The 18276-nt window shown below is 35.5% G+C and overlaps 1 protein-coding gene across 5 annotated transcripts in view; it reads right to left on the bottom strand.

The window, feature by feature from the left end:
- The window catches only part of Ctdspl2 (CTD small phosphatase like 2), a 52485-nt gene that overhangs the window by 6048 nt on the left and 28161 nt on the right, over positions 1-18276 (bottom strand). For 3 of the 5 annotated variants that reach the window (XR_005877356.1, XM_040746165.1, XM_040746166.1), the window contains 5 exons: positions 15662-15748; positions 5662-5724; positions 5479-5558; positions 2429-2555; positions 948-1043 (listed from right to left, as the gene is read on the bottom strand). Coding sequence is in view for 4 of the 5 variants with exons in the window: in XM_040746165.1 (XP_040602099.1) it covers positions 948-1043; positions 2429-2555; positions 5479-5558; positions 5662-5724; positions 15662-15748 (453 nt within the window). In the remaining variant the exon portion in view is untranslated. Of the gene's footprint in view, positions 1-947; positions 1044-2428; positions 2556-5478; positions 5559-5661; positions 5725-15010; positions 15424-15661; positions 15749-18276 lie in introns of those variants that run through there. The other 2 variants (XM_040746167.1, XM_040746168.1) reach the window with 2 other exon arrangements.

The following is an 18276-nucleotide window of genomic DNA, read 5'->3' as shown; positions in this document are numbered from 1 at the left end:
AACTACCCATGAGAATCCAAAAGCATCTGTTCAGCAGGTCACTAGCCTACTCTCCCAGGTGATCTTTTGTCTTGCCCCACCCACCACACATACAGCTGAGCTCTTCCATTTCAGGGAAATAGTGAGCAGAGGTTAGGGTAAGTTTTTAAAAGATTTAGAGTCCCTGAGGACTCCTCTGGAGTCTGAGTTTTCATGTTACAATAAGAGTCCCTCAGACACTCCTGCTTATTTTTGTACATTTCATGACAGAAGACTACGGTGTTTATATATACTTTATCTTTTCTTTTTGGTTTTTTGAGATAGGGTTTCTCTGTAGCTTTGGAGCCTGTCCTGGAACTCGCTCTGAAAACCAGACTGGCCTTGAACTCAGAGATCAGCCTGCCTCTGCCTCTTGAGTTCTGGAATTAAAAGTGTGCACCACCACCACCCAGCATACTTCATCTTCTTTTCAATATGCAAACAGAAACAAACTATAGGGAAAACTTTTTTTTGGTTTTTTTTTAAAGACAAGAGTTCCATTTAGTCACAGGTTGACCTCAAGCTCACTGTGTAGATGATATTCGCCTTTAATTCCTGATTCCCCCTGCCTCCATGGTCCTCAGTGCTCAGAACAACTGACCATCCATATGTACCATAACACTCAGAAAACTTGTTTCAATAGAATAATTAGCCTAGTTCAATTTCTATTGTATATAAGTTTCATTAAAAACAACAAAACCAACCATAATCTTTTACAACTTTTGCCACAATCTTCTAAGAGGTAACTGTATAATTTGTTGCTGTTCTTTTTTAGGGAGTATCTCTCTACATATGTAACCTGGCCTCAACCTGGTAATTCTTCCTTCTTAGTCTTCCAAGTTGGTTAATTTTAAAAGCCAATACACACAGAGATTTGTTCAATATACTTCAGTTAACAACAACAAAAATCAAATAGATGATATACTTACCAGTTCTACAAGCTTCTCCAGAAATGGAATCAATTTTAGGAGTTCATTGTCATTTTTATCCATAAACCAGCTTTCTATAGGGATTCCATTAGAAAGCTAAAACAATAAATATGTAATTAACTTCTCTTTAACTACATTAGCCTGCTTTGGAAAACTTAAACAGACGGACTTAAGTAACTATGGGTATAAAAGTTCCTCTGGAAAGAAATGCTACTAGGGTTTCACTGACAGCTCAATAATGTAGGACAGAGTTTAATGAAAAAACTAAAGCTTAACTGATTAGTCAGTGTCATTTACTTCCTCATTGAATATAAAGGTAGACAATAAGGTTCACTAAAACAAGTTCTACAATATTTATTCAAGAAAGTTACTAGCACAATGCTAGTTTTTTTGAAACAGGGTCTCACTCTGTAATCACTATATTGTTTTATTTTTGGTTTTTCAAGACAAGGTTTCTCAGGAAACACTCCTGGCTGTCCTAGAACTAGCAGAGATCAACCTGCCTTTGCATGCGCCCACTGCTCCACAACTGTTTTATTCTTTTAATAAGGGGTCTTGAGCTGAGTGGTGGTAGCACACACCTTTAATCCCAGCACTTTGGAGGCAGAGGCAGGGGGATCTCTGTGTGTTTGAGGCCAGCCTGGTCTACAGAGTGAGTTCCAGGACAGGCAGAGCTACACACAGAAACCCTGTTTGTGAGAAAAAAAATAAAAGTCTTGTTTTGTTGCCCAGGCAGGCTCTAAACACCTCAGTTTGATCACTTTTCTGCTATCAACTCACGAGCACAAGTAAAAGCGCAAACACTCAGGAGGCAGAAGCAGGCTGATTTCTGAGTTCAAAGTTGGCCTGAGCTATAATGAGAGACCCTGGCTCAGAAAACAAAATAAACAAAAATAACCATGTTTTAGTAATTCAGCTGGTAGAACAGAGCTATAGAAATATTAGCAAAACAGAAAAATTGTGCTAAAACGACCTAAGAAAACACTTCAAATTATTTAAGTCAATAAACCAATTATTTCTAATTTTAGTTTTCAAACATGTTTATAATTTAAAGTATCAAAATGCTACTAAATGGTTTACTGTCCTCTCATGCAGATTTACAACCTAGATTTTTCTTAATTTATATTTTACTTCATGTAGAAGACAATTTTCCAAAAGTACTTATCTATTTGGCTTTTTTTGTTTTGTTTTGTTTTTTGAGACAGGGTTTCTCTGTATAGTTTTGGAGGCTGTCCTGGAACTAGCTCTTGTAGACCAGGCTGGCCTCGAACTCACAGAGATTTGCCTTCCTCTGCCTCTTGAGTGCCGGGATTAAAGGCATGCACCACCAACGCCCGGCTCTATTTGGCATTTCTAATCCCAAAAGAGAACACAATAAACAGAAAAATCCTATGATTTTTCTTTTATCATATTCTTCCGTAGCAGCAGTTGTCTTCTTTGTATTTTTTCCAATTGAGTTTCTTTAGGAATCTTCTTCCTACCTGATAGGCAAAGGCTTGTGGTGAGTTGTCAATTATTATAGTTTTGGAAAGATCTCTTCCAAGGATATTTAAGTCCTTTATATAGTTTCCTTGTACACAAACACAATGTTCTCGGAAAAGCCGGTGCCTAAACAAAAATAAAAACAAATATAAAACATGTGCTGAAACATTTATATACCATAAGCTTTCCAAGTATTCTTTTCTCTCAGAAAGCAAATTCAAATACAAAATATTGGGCCTATGTTGTAGGACAGTTTCAATATAAAAATTCTTAGCAATCACTGAGACCTTTTTAAAAACAAAAACTAGATATTACAATGGTTAAAAGAACTTTGGTTTAATACTATAATGTCATAAATTAAAAAAGGGAATTAAAACTTGGAAGTTGTTTTTGTAATTTAATTACCCAGAAAAGCTCAGATGCAGCATTTGGTTGTCATCGAGGTCCTGCTTTTTAACCAATTTTCCAGATGGTTGAATGAGGCACAAGTGACTTGCCCAAGGTCACAGTAAGTCTGTGGTTAGCCCGGTATTGGAACCCAGGATCCTCCTGGCTCCCAGTCCTTTGCTCTAACCAGTAGACCACACAGCCTCCCTATCCCTGTACATGCCAGAATAGAAAATATAAGAAGGTCTGTTTTTGTATTGGAGTTAAAATAATTTAGTTTTCCTAATAGTTTTTGAGAAGAGATGCTGCTGAGGCCAAAACATTCCATCATTTCAACTTTCCCCAAACACGTATTTCGTGTGTGTGTGTGTGTGTGTGTGTGTGTGTGTGTGTGTGTGTGTGTGTGTGTGTAATATCAATTCAAAGAACAAGGATTGAAAAAAATTCACATTTAAGTATTATAAATGTAAACTAATAAGCAATCTTACAAGCTAAATAGAAAATTGACATTTTAAAATCTATTAAAAGATGTACAATTCTAATATACTATAATAATTATGCAATCTGAATTTACAATCAAGATATCATTCTCTAAGTATTATTAATAATTGATACAGGTTTTTTTCACCTTGAAATGCATTTGTACTATATACCTCAATAATTGAGTGTGTCTTACTGCTTAATCCTAAACAAATTTTCATGAGCAATGTAGTACTCATGCCTGTACTTTTTGTTTTATAATTCTAAGAAAGAAGTATTTTCAGCTGGGCATGGTGGCACACACCTTTAATCCCAGCACTTGGGAGGGAGAGGCAGGCAGATCTGTATGAGTTCCAGGATAGCCAGGGCTACACAGAGAAACCCAGTCTTGAAAAACTTTAAGTACTCTGTCCCAGTTCAACAACACATACAAACTCATCTTAAAAATCCAGTGCTGGGGCCGGGCGTTGGTGGCGCACGCCTTTAATCCCAGCACTCGGGAGGCAGAGGCAGGCGGATCTCTGTGAGTTCGAGACCAGCCTGGACTACCAAGCGAGTTCCAGGACAGCCTCCAAAGCCACAGAGAAACCCTGTCTCGAAAAACCAAAAAAAAAAAAAAAAAAAAAAAAAAAATCCAGTGCTGGTGACAATGACAAAGAGGGAGTTTTAGCTACCCAGTTATTAAGAGAAAATTCTGTAAAGCACTTCGGAATACAATCATTCACATTTTCTTTTTCCCGAGACAGGGTTTTTCTGAGTAGGTTTGGAGCCTATCCTGGCACTTGCTCTGTAGACCAGGCAGGCCTCGAACTCACAGAGATTCATCTACCTCTGCCTCCCAAGTGCTGGGATTAAAGGTGTGCACCACCAACGCCTGGCAAAATCATTCACATTTTTCCCTCAAGTTTTTCAAAATCCAATATGGTAAAACAAATTGGAATTTCCAAGTGTGCAAATTTTGTTAAGTCTAGCTGTTATAATATATTGTAACAGCATGACTATTCCCCAGGAAGATGAAAGCTGCAAGAGGCCCAGGACTGTGCTGCTTACAAGTGTTGCTAGAATACTAGAAATAGTGAACAGAAATATCTTAACATAGTCAAAGGGAAATCTAAACTTTATTAAAGTTAGGTACAAATAATGAACATATACTACAGTATCCTTCTGTGAATAGAAAAGACCACTTCTTATTATCTCTGCAGCTTATTTGACCCTTTCAATTAAAAATTAAAGATCAGAATTTAATAAAACTAAGTGTCACTGGGGAAAATCTTTCAATACAATTGCAACTGTTCAATAAAGGCTCTTTTTTGAGTTTGCTGAGACAGCATCTCTCTGTATAGCTCAGTCTGGCACAAAACTCAGATCTGCTTTTCTGTTTCACAAGCTCTGGGATGAAAGTCTTGTGGCACAATACCAGGGAATAAACTAATATCCTTAGTAAATTGGCTTAAGATTTATAATTAGAGTATGGGAGATAATAATCAAAGCAATGTTCAGCTTAATAGCTGCTACGAGTTTCTTACATCCTTTCTCCAATCTCTAAGTAAGACTCATTCCTACACCTCAGAGGATGGAGCAAGTCTCTTCAGCTGACAGAAATAATGGAACTCATTTTCAAAATTTCCTGCTAACCAGAAACAACACACTTCATCTGCTAGTTAATGGCATACACAAGGAACAGAGTACAGATGAGGATAACCTGAATGATTAAGCCAATTTAAATTTCCAGATAGACGCATGTAACATTTTCTTTGCATGGAAGGAACAAAATCTATTTTTAAGGAATCTTAAATTCCTATTTCTATTCATCTGTGCCATCATAAAGGCAATATAACAAGCATTATCTCAGAGACACATGAAAGTAAGACAAGCTCACAGTGAAAGCTTCAACCACCACCACCTGCCTCACCCACCCCACTGAAATTTCCAAAGAAATGAAGATAGACATGTAACAGTCAATAAATATATTTGACTTAGGGATCCTTTAAGAAATGTCTGTCTGAAGTCACATAATTAGAAACTCAAAAAGTTGTGGAACTTAAAAAACTCATATACCATTCAACACAGTAAATCTCTAGATAGCAGCCAACTGCAAATGGCCATTAAAATTAAATAAAGTCAAGGTAATTTGCATAGATGAGTGTGACAGACATTTCTATGATTTCTTAATTAAATTTACCTGACCAGTTGCTTTTTAGGGTCTAGTATGTTCAGTAACTTGTCTGCATACACCTTCTTAGAAGCAGTAAAAAGAATGATCTACAAATTCAGGGAAAAGAAGTAATCATTATACATGATCTAAATATGGATACTATATTGAATAAAATAAAAATACATGGGTAATTAGTTTAAGCACATTTACCTCATACATCTGAGACATTCGTTCAAGGAATTCCCTGAAGAATGGTCTTAATCTCACATAAACCTAAAGAAATGCAAAAATAGTTTTCAGCAAATAAACATAAAATTTAAAAGTTCATATTTTAAAGTAACAAAATTATTTACTAAGTGCCACTCAAATGAAACATTCCATGAACCAGAAGCTCTTAAGATGGTTTTTTAGAGACAGTAATCGTTGATCATTTCATTTTTAATAGAAAATACAACAGTACTTCACTGGAATGTAATTCAAAATGCACTTCAACTAAAAATAGAAGATTTTGATTCACCAATCAGCTCCATCTTCCACCCAGGTAGCATCCATCCAATTATGCTGCAGGCTGTGAATCCAGCTCTAAGCAGACCTGTCTCAATGACCTTCCTCAATAATTACTCAGAACTTTTTCTAAACAAACACCTGGTAAAAATACCTCTGTTTAATTTTTATATTAAGACAAGTAACAGTAAGAAGGTGGTATCTGGATTGGTGAGTTTAAGTACCCCCTCCCCTTTTAAAGAAATCTTACCCTTCACATATAATGATTCAGATATAATGACTGAGTTTGTAAGTACACAAAGACAACAGTTCTAAAAGCTTACTATCCAAAACTTCATATATGTGTGTGTGTGTGTGTGTATATATATATGTATATATGTATATTATATATATAATGAGTCGGGTTGAGACAGGATTTCTGTGTAGCCCTGGCTGTCCTCGAACTCAGAGATCCATCTGTCTCTGCCTCCCGAGTGCTGGGATTAAAGGCGTCCACCCTGCTATTTATTCTTATCTCTACATCCAGCTTCTTTCCTAACATTGCTGATCTTAAAATATACTGCAATATTCAGAAAATCACACAAATATAAGACATAAATAATCACTGAAACTGCTTACAAAAGACTTGTCTACTCTTCTTATATTCACTTGGTGACTAAATTTTATAAAAGTTTTATACTCCACTGAAAGGTGATTACTGATTTTATATATATCATAAATAAATAAATATTCATTAGGCTGAGTTAAATAGATTGTGACTTTGTAACAAGGCTGTGGTGACTAACATCTAATGCAGACTTAGTGTTCAATTCTGCCGTCTACATAAAAATATTCCTATGACAAAATACCAGTTCTGGGAATGTTTTATCATAAAACAGGGAAAGAATGCAACAAAAGAAAACAAAGAAAAGTGACATTTTTCCAATGACTTTCAGATTAGACTGAACCTATAATTGCATTATGCACATTACTGCTATTTCTATGTTTAAATGTAACACACAACTTACAATTTGTTATGCTTTCAAAAAAAAAGGTATCACTAAGGGCAAAGAGTACACTGCTAGTGTTTCCTTACCCTGAGAATACAAAGGGTGGTTAGAGTGCTGCCTATCAAGGTCCTATCTGCAGAATAGAGTCACTGTTTTATAAGAAAGGTGTCACAGAAAGACTAGAAGACATAGATAATGTTAGTCAATGGTGAAAAAAGTATTGGTCAGGTCTGTGATAAGGCTACATGGAGCTGTACCATGTGATACAAATGTCCACAGCCATAAATAAAAATAGTAGAGATGAGGTACAAGCCCAACAGGGTCTATGTCACTCAGGTCTATTAGACATGAATAAGAATATATTTGAATCAGTAAACCATAAGTTTTGTTCTAAAGGAAATAATAAAAGTATGTATAGCTGGGAGTTGGTGGCGCACGCCTTTAATCCCAGCACTTGGGAGGCAGAGGCAGGTGGATCTCTGAGTTCGAGGCCAGTCTGGTCTATAAGACCTAGTTCCAAGACAACCTCCAAAACAACACAGAGAAACCCTGTCTTGAAAAACCAAAAAAAAAAAAAAAAAAAAAAAAGTATGTATAAAATAGTCTTGTTTTTTATTAGATCTATTTACTGGGGGCAAGCTGTGTTTGTGGTCTGTATGTACCATCAGTCAGAGGGCAACTTTTGAAAATCCATTCTTCTCTCACCATGTGGGACCCAGTGACCAAACTCAGGTTGTGAGGCTTCATGGCAAGTCTCTAAAGCCTCTAAAACCTATTCCACAAATAACACTTAGCTGTTTCAGTCTCACACAGAATTCTACTCTAAACTACCTATCCCTCATTTTCTAACAACTATCCTCTTCAAACTCACAACTTCTTGTTTTGTTTTGTTGAGATGGCCTAGACTAGTCTGGAACTTACTATGTAGCCAAGATGGCCTGGGTACTGTGGTAATCTTTCCTGCCCCAGCCTTCCCAATACTGACATTACAGGTGTGTACAAACATTTCCACCCAAACTTAACTCCTAATTGTGTAACTACCAAAGACTAAAAGATTGATTTCACTCTACTTAACACATGTTCTTCCAAACCTATTGCAATGCTATTTAGGTTAAATTTGTTTTCAATAAACCAAACATATTTTGAAAAATATGTAAATTAAGTGGGATTTGCAAATAAGAACATTCTGCCAAATCTTTAAAAATTAATAACATACTCTGTTGGGTGGTGGTGGTATGCACCTTTAATTACTGCACTCAGGAGGCAGAGGCAGGTATATCTTTCTGAGTTTGAGGCTAGCCTGGTCTATAGACTAAGTTCAAAGACAGTCAAGGCTACACAAAGAAACTCTGGTCTCAGGAAGGGACAGGGGTTAGGGAACAAACAAAAAAGGGAAAAACAAGCTGGGCAAGGGGCAATGTAGAGCATGCTTTTAATCCCAGGGGGGTATCTGTGGGAGTCTGGCCTGGTCTATATAATGAGTTCCAGAACAGCCAGAGCCATATAGTGAGACCCTGTCTAAGAAGGAAAAAACAACAACAACAAAAAAATTATAATCTATTAAGAACTGATTTTACTAAAATTTAAATTTATGTAGAATATAAGAAACCGGTACACTTCATTAACAGTACATTAACACTACTTGACAATGAATAACAGCATATTTTCTGAATCCCCTCTCTCTCTCTGTTTCTCTCTCTGTCTCTCTCTCTCTCTGTTCATGGTACTAACAAAACACAACAGAACCACACGTATTAAAAGTCAATTAATATAGAAAACTACTTATAAATTGATTATAAACATTGAATTGATAAGTATGGTTAAATTCAATTTTAACTTATTTCTATTAGTTTACCAAAACTTCACCTGTTATCTTAACAATAAAAACCAAGAAACAAAGCAAAATCCTACCTACAGAAATTTCAACTTGTCAGACAGTAAGAGAAAAATACTAGTCAACCTTTTTAGGATAAACATTTTCATGTTTTTCAAGCTCATATTAACATTAAAAACTTTTTTTTTTAATTGCTAGACAGTGGTGGCACACACCTTTAATCCCAGCACTCAGGAGGCAGAAGCAGGCAAATAGTTCTGAGTTTAAGGCAAGCCTGGTCTACAGAGTGAGTTTCAGGACAGTCAGGGTTACTCAAGAGAAACCCTGTCTCGGAAAAAAAAATCTTTGATACTTTTTTAGGATATCCTTTGAACTTATGGATATACTATGACTCTATTTAAAAAAAAACAACAGTAAGTTTATAGAGTAGAAGTATAGTTCAAAGTTTACATGTATGTTTGGCTTAGAAAGAGTACTGGGTTCCTTGGCTAGCAGCAAAAGAAACAAGCAGTCTGTAGAACTCATTAGTGACATATGCCTTTGGCCCCACTACTCCAGAGGCTGAAACAGGAGGATTCCATAGAGTTTAACACCAGTCTGAGTCACATAATGGAATTGAATTAAAAAATAAAATATATCAGAGAAAGTAACTATGTTTTCCTTTAAACAAAAAGATAATTTATGAGCACTATTTATTTAAGCAGAGACAAGTACAGTGGTGCATGTCATGCAATACATGTCATCTTTGCACTTGGGTAGCTGAAAGCAGAAAATGAAAGATGCTGGAGTTTTTAAAGAATTAAATGCTAAATTATCGGGGGGGGGGGGAGATCTTCCAGTTAATAGACATACTTGGCTCTGTCAATTTTCAACCTTTTGGCACACCTTCATTTTCTCATCTATAAAATGGATCCCAATGTTATAAAGGCTAACCGATAAAGGTAAAGAATTTGGTATCGTGGCCACCGCATTTAAAGTGACAAATACTGTTAACTATTTATTACATAACTCTTCAACTACAATTCTAAAGAGAAAGCTTTTCTGCTACCACTTAGTCTCTTAAAAGAAAAACGACTCCGCTAACATTTTCTTAACATTAGTACCAAAACAGAGGCCAAACCTCCAAGCTTAAAAAGGCTGCTCAAGTAGGAGCCATGGAGGCCTCAACTTCATAACAAATAGGTTAATTTAGTCATCATTTACTTCACCCAGTTCCAGTAAGAGGTAGAAATATAATCAATCTGGGGATAAACTGGGACTAAAACACCATAACAAAAACTTTCCTTAACTATTAAATAGGATTCAAATCTGAAAAAGGGTTGAGTTCAAATAGGATAAAATGATGAAGTTGAATGTATTCATGTACATTATTTATTAAGTTGTCAATGAAACATGTTTATGATGGGAAAAGAATGGCCATTTATTTGTATACAAATTTAAGTATTAAGTACATACATAAAAATTTTAATGACATATATTAAGAGAAACTATAATATTTTAAGAGCAAAAAACCCAAAGTAGCCATTTAAGTAACAAAATGTTGACTTTAAAAACCACTATAGCATACACCAGAATCATGGCTCACAGCTTTGATCCCAGCATTCAGGAGGCAGAGGCTGGCAGATGTCTGCTATTAAGGTGATCCTGGTCTACATAGTGAGTTCCAGGCCAGTCAGGGCCTCATAGTGAGACCCTGTCAGTAGTAGTAGTAGTAGTAGTAGTAGTAGTAGTAGTAGAAGAAGAAGAAGAAGAAGAAGAAGAAGAAGAAGAAGAAGTAACAACAACAAATCATTCTAGCAAGCAATCAGGACATTGAAGGATTGTGAGTTCTAGGCCAGCCTGGGCTACACAATGAGATCTATCTCAAAATTAAGTTAAATAAAATCACTTTCAAAACTCATTCTAAAGATAATGAACCCTCCAATTCAGTGCTCGTAATCAACTCTCCTCTCTTCTATATTTAAAATATTTTCAGTCACTAAATAAGAACTTTCTAGTGTAGAGTCCATCTACCCCCTACCCACTATTATATAGCCCAAGCAAGTCTCAAACTCACTCTGCTTCAGCTTTCTGAGCTGTGATGACAGCTTTGGCTGTATAATCTGCTTTTTTAAATGAATTATTCCTAATTTGAGATATTTCAAGAATTCTCCATGATATATTTTCTAATTTCTGATAAGGACAAAACTGTAAGTTTAATTGATATCATTCTTTAAAATCTAAAAATTAATTATAATGAAAACATAGTGCCCCATGATTACTTACTAAGAAGGATAAGAGAGTTACCTTAAAATTATTCTAAAGTGTTGTTTTTAACACTTTCTACAAGTTATTTATGATTCAAATACTGTTCTTTCCTAGCTAAATGTGACATCAGTACTAAATATTCATAACCCAAATACCATATACAAGGCATAGTTATATACAACATACATATTTATATACAACAAAAGTTTATAAAACTCAGCAACAAATGCTTCTTTAATTATAAAGTCAGAATTTGCAAAAGAGAAAATGTAATCAGGTATTTACAACAGAATTCTTCACTTATATATTTTTTTCTTCATGAAGCAAAAATAAAGCTGGTTTTTCTAGAAGAGCTAGAAGCCATGACACTTCTAATTTTCTTTTTGTAGTATGTTAAATGCCCTGAGCTGTATGATTTTCAGTAAAACAAAGTAGGAAGAGGCTGAGCTTTTGCTAACCAGGCTCTCCACTGATCTCTACCCCACAACTTTCTACATAAATGCAACCTCTACCAATAAAAGAAAACATCCTTTAAAGTAGCTCCCTGCAGCAGCCTAGCTCCTTGAGTGCTTACCATAGTCTCATTTCTGGACAGCTGACCCAAAGTTTGTTGATTTTACTGATCCTCAGAAAGCCACTGACTGGCTAAAGTCTTAATGGTGAGTACAGTCAAAAAATCAGATGCCCCTGCCTTACTGTACAGAATGAGGAGATGGACAACACAGTTGCGTTTGGTGCACTGTGGTGAGACATATGAGGTGTCTTCTTTGTCTTCAATCAGCCACATTTGGGCTGAGTAGCTCTATTACATCTTCAAAAAACTGAGCTCCAGTTCTTGATGGAGACAGAGGAAGGTCATTGAGGAGGTGTTTCAGCTCAAGAGCTAAGTGAAAAATGTCTTTTGATTCAGTTCTGCTTGTGGATAGCAGTCATCTTCTGGATGGAAGAGGGAGTGAGATGACCTAGAGTCTTGAATTGGTGGATCTGCAGGAACAGAAACTAAATACAGTGGAGACCTCTTAACTGAGTAACACCATGAGATGGATTTCCTGACAATGTGTCAATATTTAACTAACTACAAGTTTAAACGTGCATTGGGAGTGATCATGCACCTCTTTTTCCAAATGAAATGCATCTGTACCATTTTATGAATAAATCCTTTCTTAATCATTATGCAACAATTTTTAGGAAAAATGTGTATTAAAAAGTACAGCAATTCAAATAATCTGTACCTTTTGTGAGTCTAATACCTTCACTTTCAAGTCAGTTCTTTCATATTTTCCATATACACAAGCAAATCTGTTTACTTCCTAGCATCAGGAGTAGCATGTCAACTTTAATTTGAGATGGACCTTTTGTTTTTGTTTTTTCCCCAAGAAATGAATTCATGTGAATACTAAATTTAGACTTGAATGATTTATCTGCCTGAAAATTCTAAGGTTGATTTTTATCTGAATTTATTCCTATTTACCAAAAGAAGAGTATATGTCATGAAGTATGGCAATCTAAATATAAGTATAGTAGCTACCTGAAACTTCTCTCAATCTTAAAAAAGTCTATTACCAGATCACTATGAATCTAAATTTTTCTATATAAAAGAATTCTGATGAACATTTGGTTACTCACTTCTACTCAGAATTTAAGTGTATAAATTTATAGTATATGCCCCCAAAATTACTAGGTCAAAATTAAGACCTATTAGCCAAATACAACCTACCACTTTTTAAAACATTAAGTTTTACTGGAAGACAACCATATTTTTGTCTGTCTTTTGAGACAAGGTCTCACTATGTAGCCCACTCTAGCCAGGAACTTGTATTATATATAGCCCAGGATGGTCTCAAACAATCATCTTCCTCCATCACAGCATCCCAGTACCGGGATTATAAGTGCTGGATTATGGATGTATGCCACCACTTCTGCCCAACTCTTTTTCATGGATGGTTCATTTCATGTTGGAACAGCAGAAAAAGTGGTTGCAGCAAGAGCTATAAAATCTAAAACTCCTGATTTAGATAATTTTTTTGTTTTGTTTTTTGAGACAGGGTTTCTTTGTGTAGTCTGGGATGTCCTGGAACTATTTCCATAGACCAGGCTGGCCTAGAACACACAGAGAACCACCTGCTTCTGCCTCCCAAGTGCTGGGATTAAAGGAGTGCGCCACCGCCTCCTGGCTTTGATAATTTTTAATGTATGAAACTGTTTTGAAGTGAAAAAAAAAAGTAGAATTGAAATTAGATATATGTGAACCATTACAGAAACCAAAAATAAATCCCAAGAGGATATTTATCTAGCCTTTATTCAGAGCAAGAAGCTGATTTTTAAACACACAAGCACACACGCTTGCACGTTCGAGACAGACAGGGACACACGCATGCACGCACGGGGTGGGGTGGTGCTATGGAACAGATATATTTAAGAACATATTGGTAAGTGTCATGGATGTGCTATGTAAATTTTACCTCAATAAATTATTTTAAAATAAGAGTATATACAGTATTTTATGGGTTTCCACTTTAAGTGGGTCATGTTACATTACAGTGGTTAGATATGTAAGTTACATCTTACCTAATAATGTGGTTTCTCCAAAATCTCTTAGCTCATCCCAGACCCTTGTGTATATTCTTCTTTGCCAGTAGATGGAGACAACACCACTGAAAGTTTAAAAGACATCATTCCCTGTTTAAAGGGAGCTTGCTGGTCTGAAAAAAACTGGGGAGCCCTAAGCCAAAGACTTCTCTCCATTTTTAAAAAGCTACGTTAAAATCAGAAATTCAAAGGAATGTACCAGTACTAACTACAGATATCTTAAAAAATGTAGCAGAGGGAAATTAAATATGTCCTTCATAAAGTAAATAAATCATAATACTAAAAATGCAATCGTTTCTGTAGTTCTAAACTCAAACTTCCTGCTCAATGCTATTTAGATGACTGGGTCACTTTTTATTCAGTTTCAGAAAGTGAACTCAAAATATATGTGATAAAGTTTTTAGAATTCTTTAAAGGGATATAATATATTGTATAGCTTTTATAAGCATCAGTAAATATATACTGTTATAAGCCTTTTATCCAGATCCACAGGAAATAATAACTTTTAAAAAGAACAGAAAGCAGAAATGGTGGAAGCAATAAGAAAAATTTTAATATATAATCCATACTGAAAGAAGCCAAATGAATCTACTTCCCACATTTATTTCACTACTCAAAAAAAAAAAAAAACCACACACACGCAAAAAAACCTAGAAGCCATTTGTAAGAGATAAATTTCAAATCAGTAGACCTAAGAATTTTCAAGGAAGTTTTACTTTTGAAATCCAAAGGCCAAAAACCAGTCTTAAAGTCATTCAAAATAAATACTAAAAAAGTCAAACCACAAAGAACAACAAACAAGGCTACTGAAACAGAACACTAAATTACTGTTACATTACTTATGGTGGCCTTTAAAACTCCCCGCCCCTAAGTGAACTATAACACAGGAGATCTATCTAGTAGGGAACAGTTCATTCAGGAAAAAACATTAAGCCAAGTAATAAATCAAAATAGGAAAAATTTTAAATCCATTTTTTATGTATGTTTTCCTCTTTCTCTAATAATGTATCAGGACTAATATCAGATTACTTTAAAAGTAGATGAACATACTACTCAGATATTATAATACCTATCTAGATTAAATTAGACCAATAATCACTAGAGTAAAATAAATCCTCATGACTACATAAAGTGTTTGGCAAAGTAGCCCAAAACTTCTACTTAATTCTGAAATCTTATGAATACTTAAAGACAACAATTGAACTCTACCAAAAAGCCATAAGCAGTCCCTGCCCACCAAGAGCACACACAAACCAGGGACCTGGTCATTACTCACAAGGCAAGTGCTACAACTTTACAAACCCCTGAAGTGGCTTGCCTTTTGACCTTTTCCAATCTTTCAGCAGTTAGTGCATATAAAGGTAACACTAATACAAATGCAAACACACAAAAGGACTTTGCAGTTTTTAAAGTATATTCATTTATTAATTAATTCAATCCTATGATGGGAAATTTTAACAAAAATATGGCCAACAGATAATCCACAGTGAAATGGTAACAATATTTATATTTTACACTGTAACCTGTTCATCTATAAAGATAAGAATTTATATAAATTCTTTATATAAAGCATTAACAACAGGAGTCTTTTAATTCTGTGGTTAATATAAATTAGGTACACTGAACTGTATTAGGTACACTGAACTGTATTTTACAGATAGCATTACTGTAGTAAATAAAAATGACCAACAAGTAATGAACTTTCTTTATATGAACTGGATTTATGTTGAAAAATAAAGACAAAGCCCCCAGGTATTGACTGGGTAAGTTCTTCCTAGGGATCTGTGCAGTGTTCCTTGCCTCCACCTGCTGGCAAAGAGTATGAAACTAGCAGAGATCATGAGTCAGCAAAGTTAGTATTTTTTGGTTACAAATTAATGTTTATGTAACTCTCTAGCATGATGCTACTTTATGTTAACACACCAGTATAATATTGGTAAACTATTAATAAATCTACAGAAAGACAAACTGAACATCACAAAATTTTCTTCTTGACTCTGAATGTTACCTAATATTTTAAAAAATAGGTTTAAAATGTCTTAATTACCTGATAAATGACATCTTGGAAAAGGACTGGAAAAGTAAGTGCTGCATCTTCTAGCTCATTCAGACTACAGTGCACTAGTGTTTCATCCTTAAAACAAACAGAGTAATACAAAACATTAAACAAAATTTCAAAGGACAGTTTCATGTGTTCACAATCACCCTTCGTATATGGAACTGATGTCAAATATGACGAAGCATATTAGCACAGGATTTTTCCTAGAGTCAGTGGTTCTTGGGTGTAATTTTTAGAGTATAAACAGCATCAGAATCCTAGAGAACTATAGCTCTATTTCTGATGATTCACACATTCAGTGGCTGTGATAAACTTCTCAGGCACCTCTGTAGCATACTCAAGTTTGAAAACCACTGCTCTGAGTTCTGCAGTTCAACTTTGTTAAAGAACATTTGTTATTCCTTTTGTAATCTATAAATTAGCATTGGACAGCCTCAATATATATATATATATATATATTGGGCTATCTTTAAATTCATGATCCAGTTCTCTTGTATCGTATCAAGTGCTGAGATTACAGAACCTGGTGACACCACGCTGTGTTATACTAACTACATTTCTTTGAAATTAGCTCATGCAAGTTTAAAATATAATTATTTGTATTTTCTCATATAACTCATCTTCAAACTTTTTACAAAAAAAAAGAATCTTAATTTAGGATTAAATGCTATATTATCTGAATATATTTCATCCACCTTAACTAAATGAAAACTTATCTTAGAATATCAATCCTGATTTGTTACTGAAAATAAGAAAAATAAGAGCTGCTTGAGAAAAATCTAAGAACTGAATGTTAAAAAGGACCGGGAATACAGCTAAATTGGAAGAGCATTTCCTGCCATGCACCCAAGCCTTGATTTGACCCTCAGCACCACAATCAACAGGTAAGGTAGCACATACCTATTATCCTCAACACTTGAGAAGTGCAGGCAGAAAATCAGAAATTCAAGCTCACCCTTGGCAAGGATAGCTTAGGCTATCTCAAACATAAAATATATTGCCAGTAACTACCCTCAAGTTCTTCAATGTTAAGATCAACTAAGCCGGGCGTTGGTGGCGCACGCCTTTAATCCCAGCACTCGGGAGGCAGAGGCAGGCGGATCTCTGTGAGTTCGAGGCCAGCCTGGTCTACAGAGCTAGTTCCAGGACAGCCTCCAAAGCCACAGAGAAACCCTGTCTCGAAAAACCAAAAAAAAAAAAAAAAAAAAAAAGATCAACTAAAATTGCCAGATGTTGGTGGCTCACGCCTTTAAATCCCAGCACTCAGGAAGCAGAGGCAGGCAGATCTGTGAGTTTGAGGACAGCCTGGTTTATAGATTGAGTTCCAGGACATCCAAGGCTACACTGAGAAACCCTGGCTCAAAAGAAGAAACAAAACAAAATAGATTAACTAAAATCAAACATGAATTATCACATCTTATAATAACTGCTGGTTTTAGTGGGGTTTTGCTGTTTGTTTGTTTTTTTTTTGTATTTTTGGTCTCTAATTGAACAAATATGTGTATGTGGATATGTGTAAGATATATATTTGGAGCACAGGGGTAGTGATAGGGATCAAACCCAGGGTCTTGCACACGTTAAGCAATCTCCCTGTTGCTACTGGGCTATATTCCCCATCAAGTGCCATAACACTTGGCTCCCTGATAACCTATTTAAACAAAATAAGAAACAAGGTATGTTGACACGTAATCTCAAGTACTTGGAAGGCTAAGGAAGGCATACTGCAATAAATGCAAGATCTGAGGCCAACCTTGTCTACTAAGCAAATGCTAGGCAAACTTATGCTATACAGCAAGCTGTTGTTTCAAAATATCACACTGATAGAGACAGAGAATGAAAGTCAGGTGTGGTAGGATACTCAGTATTTGTAAGGCTAAAGGAAGAATAAGGTTCAAGGCCAGCACAAGTTACAGTTACCTTGTAACAATGACAAAATGTGCATAAACTCTCAAGCGCGCGCGCGCGCGTGTGTGTGTGTGTGTGTGTGTGTGTGTGTGTGTGTGTTAGTTACTTATCAACTGCTAAACTCATCATGATCAGTTTTAATTCTTTTCTTTGTATTTATCTTCTAAAAATATTTTAGGATTCTGGTATTTCTTTTATATCTCTGACTCATAAAAACTATGAATATGAAAACATAAGTATTACATGCTAATTAAAAAACGTTCCAGGCAGTAGTGGCACATGCCTTTAATCCCAGCACTTGGGAGGCAGAGGCAGATGGATCTCTGAATTGCAGGTCAGCCTAATCTACAGAGCAAGTTTGAGGACATCAAGGGATACAAAGAGAAACCCTGTCTCGAAAACCCACAACCCAAAACCAAACAAAACAAAGTAAAAGAACTGGCTTTACTTCAAGATAAATTTTCTGAGAATTAGATCACATTTCTAATTATAGGATACCAGTAATATGCTAAACAAAATGTTTGTACTAGATACACCTTTTTTACAAGCACATAAAGCTGTAAGCAAACGGTAAATATATATAGAAATGGATTAGCAAAAGATTAGATATTCGATTCAAAGTTGACTTCTGGCACCCAAAAAAAAAAAACCACTCAGAAATGTAGTTTTTCTGACAGAAGTCTTGCTATATATTGTCC

Source organism: Mesocricetus auratus, unplaced genomic scaffold (assembly GCF_017639785.1).
Source record: "Mesocricetus auratus isolate SY011 unplaced genomic scaffold, BCM_Maur_2.0 Super-Scaffold_100004, whole genome shotgun sequence".
In the NCBI taxonomy this organism is placed as follows: Eukaryota; Metazoa; Chordata; class Mammalia; order Rodentia; family Cricetidae; genus Mesocricetus; species Mesocricetus auratus.
Note: the sequence above shows the minus strand (reverse complement) of the source record. Positions and strands in the feature narration are given on the sequence as shown.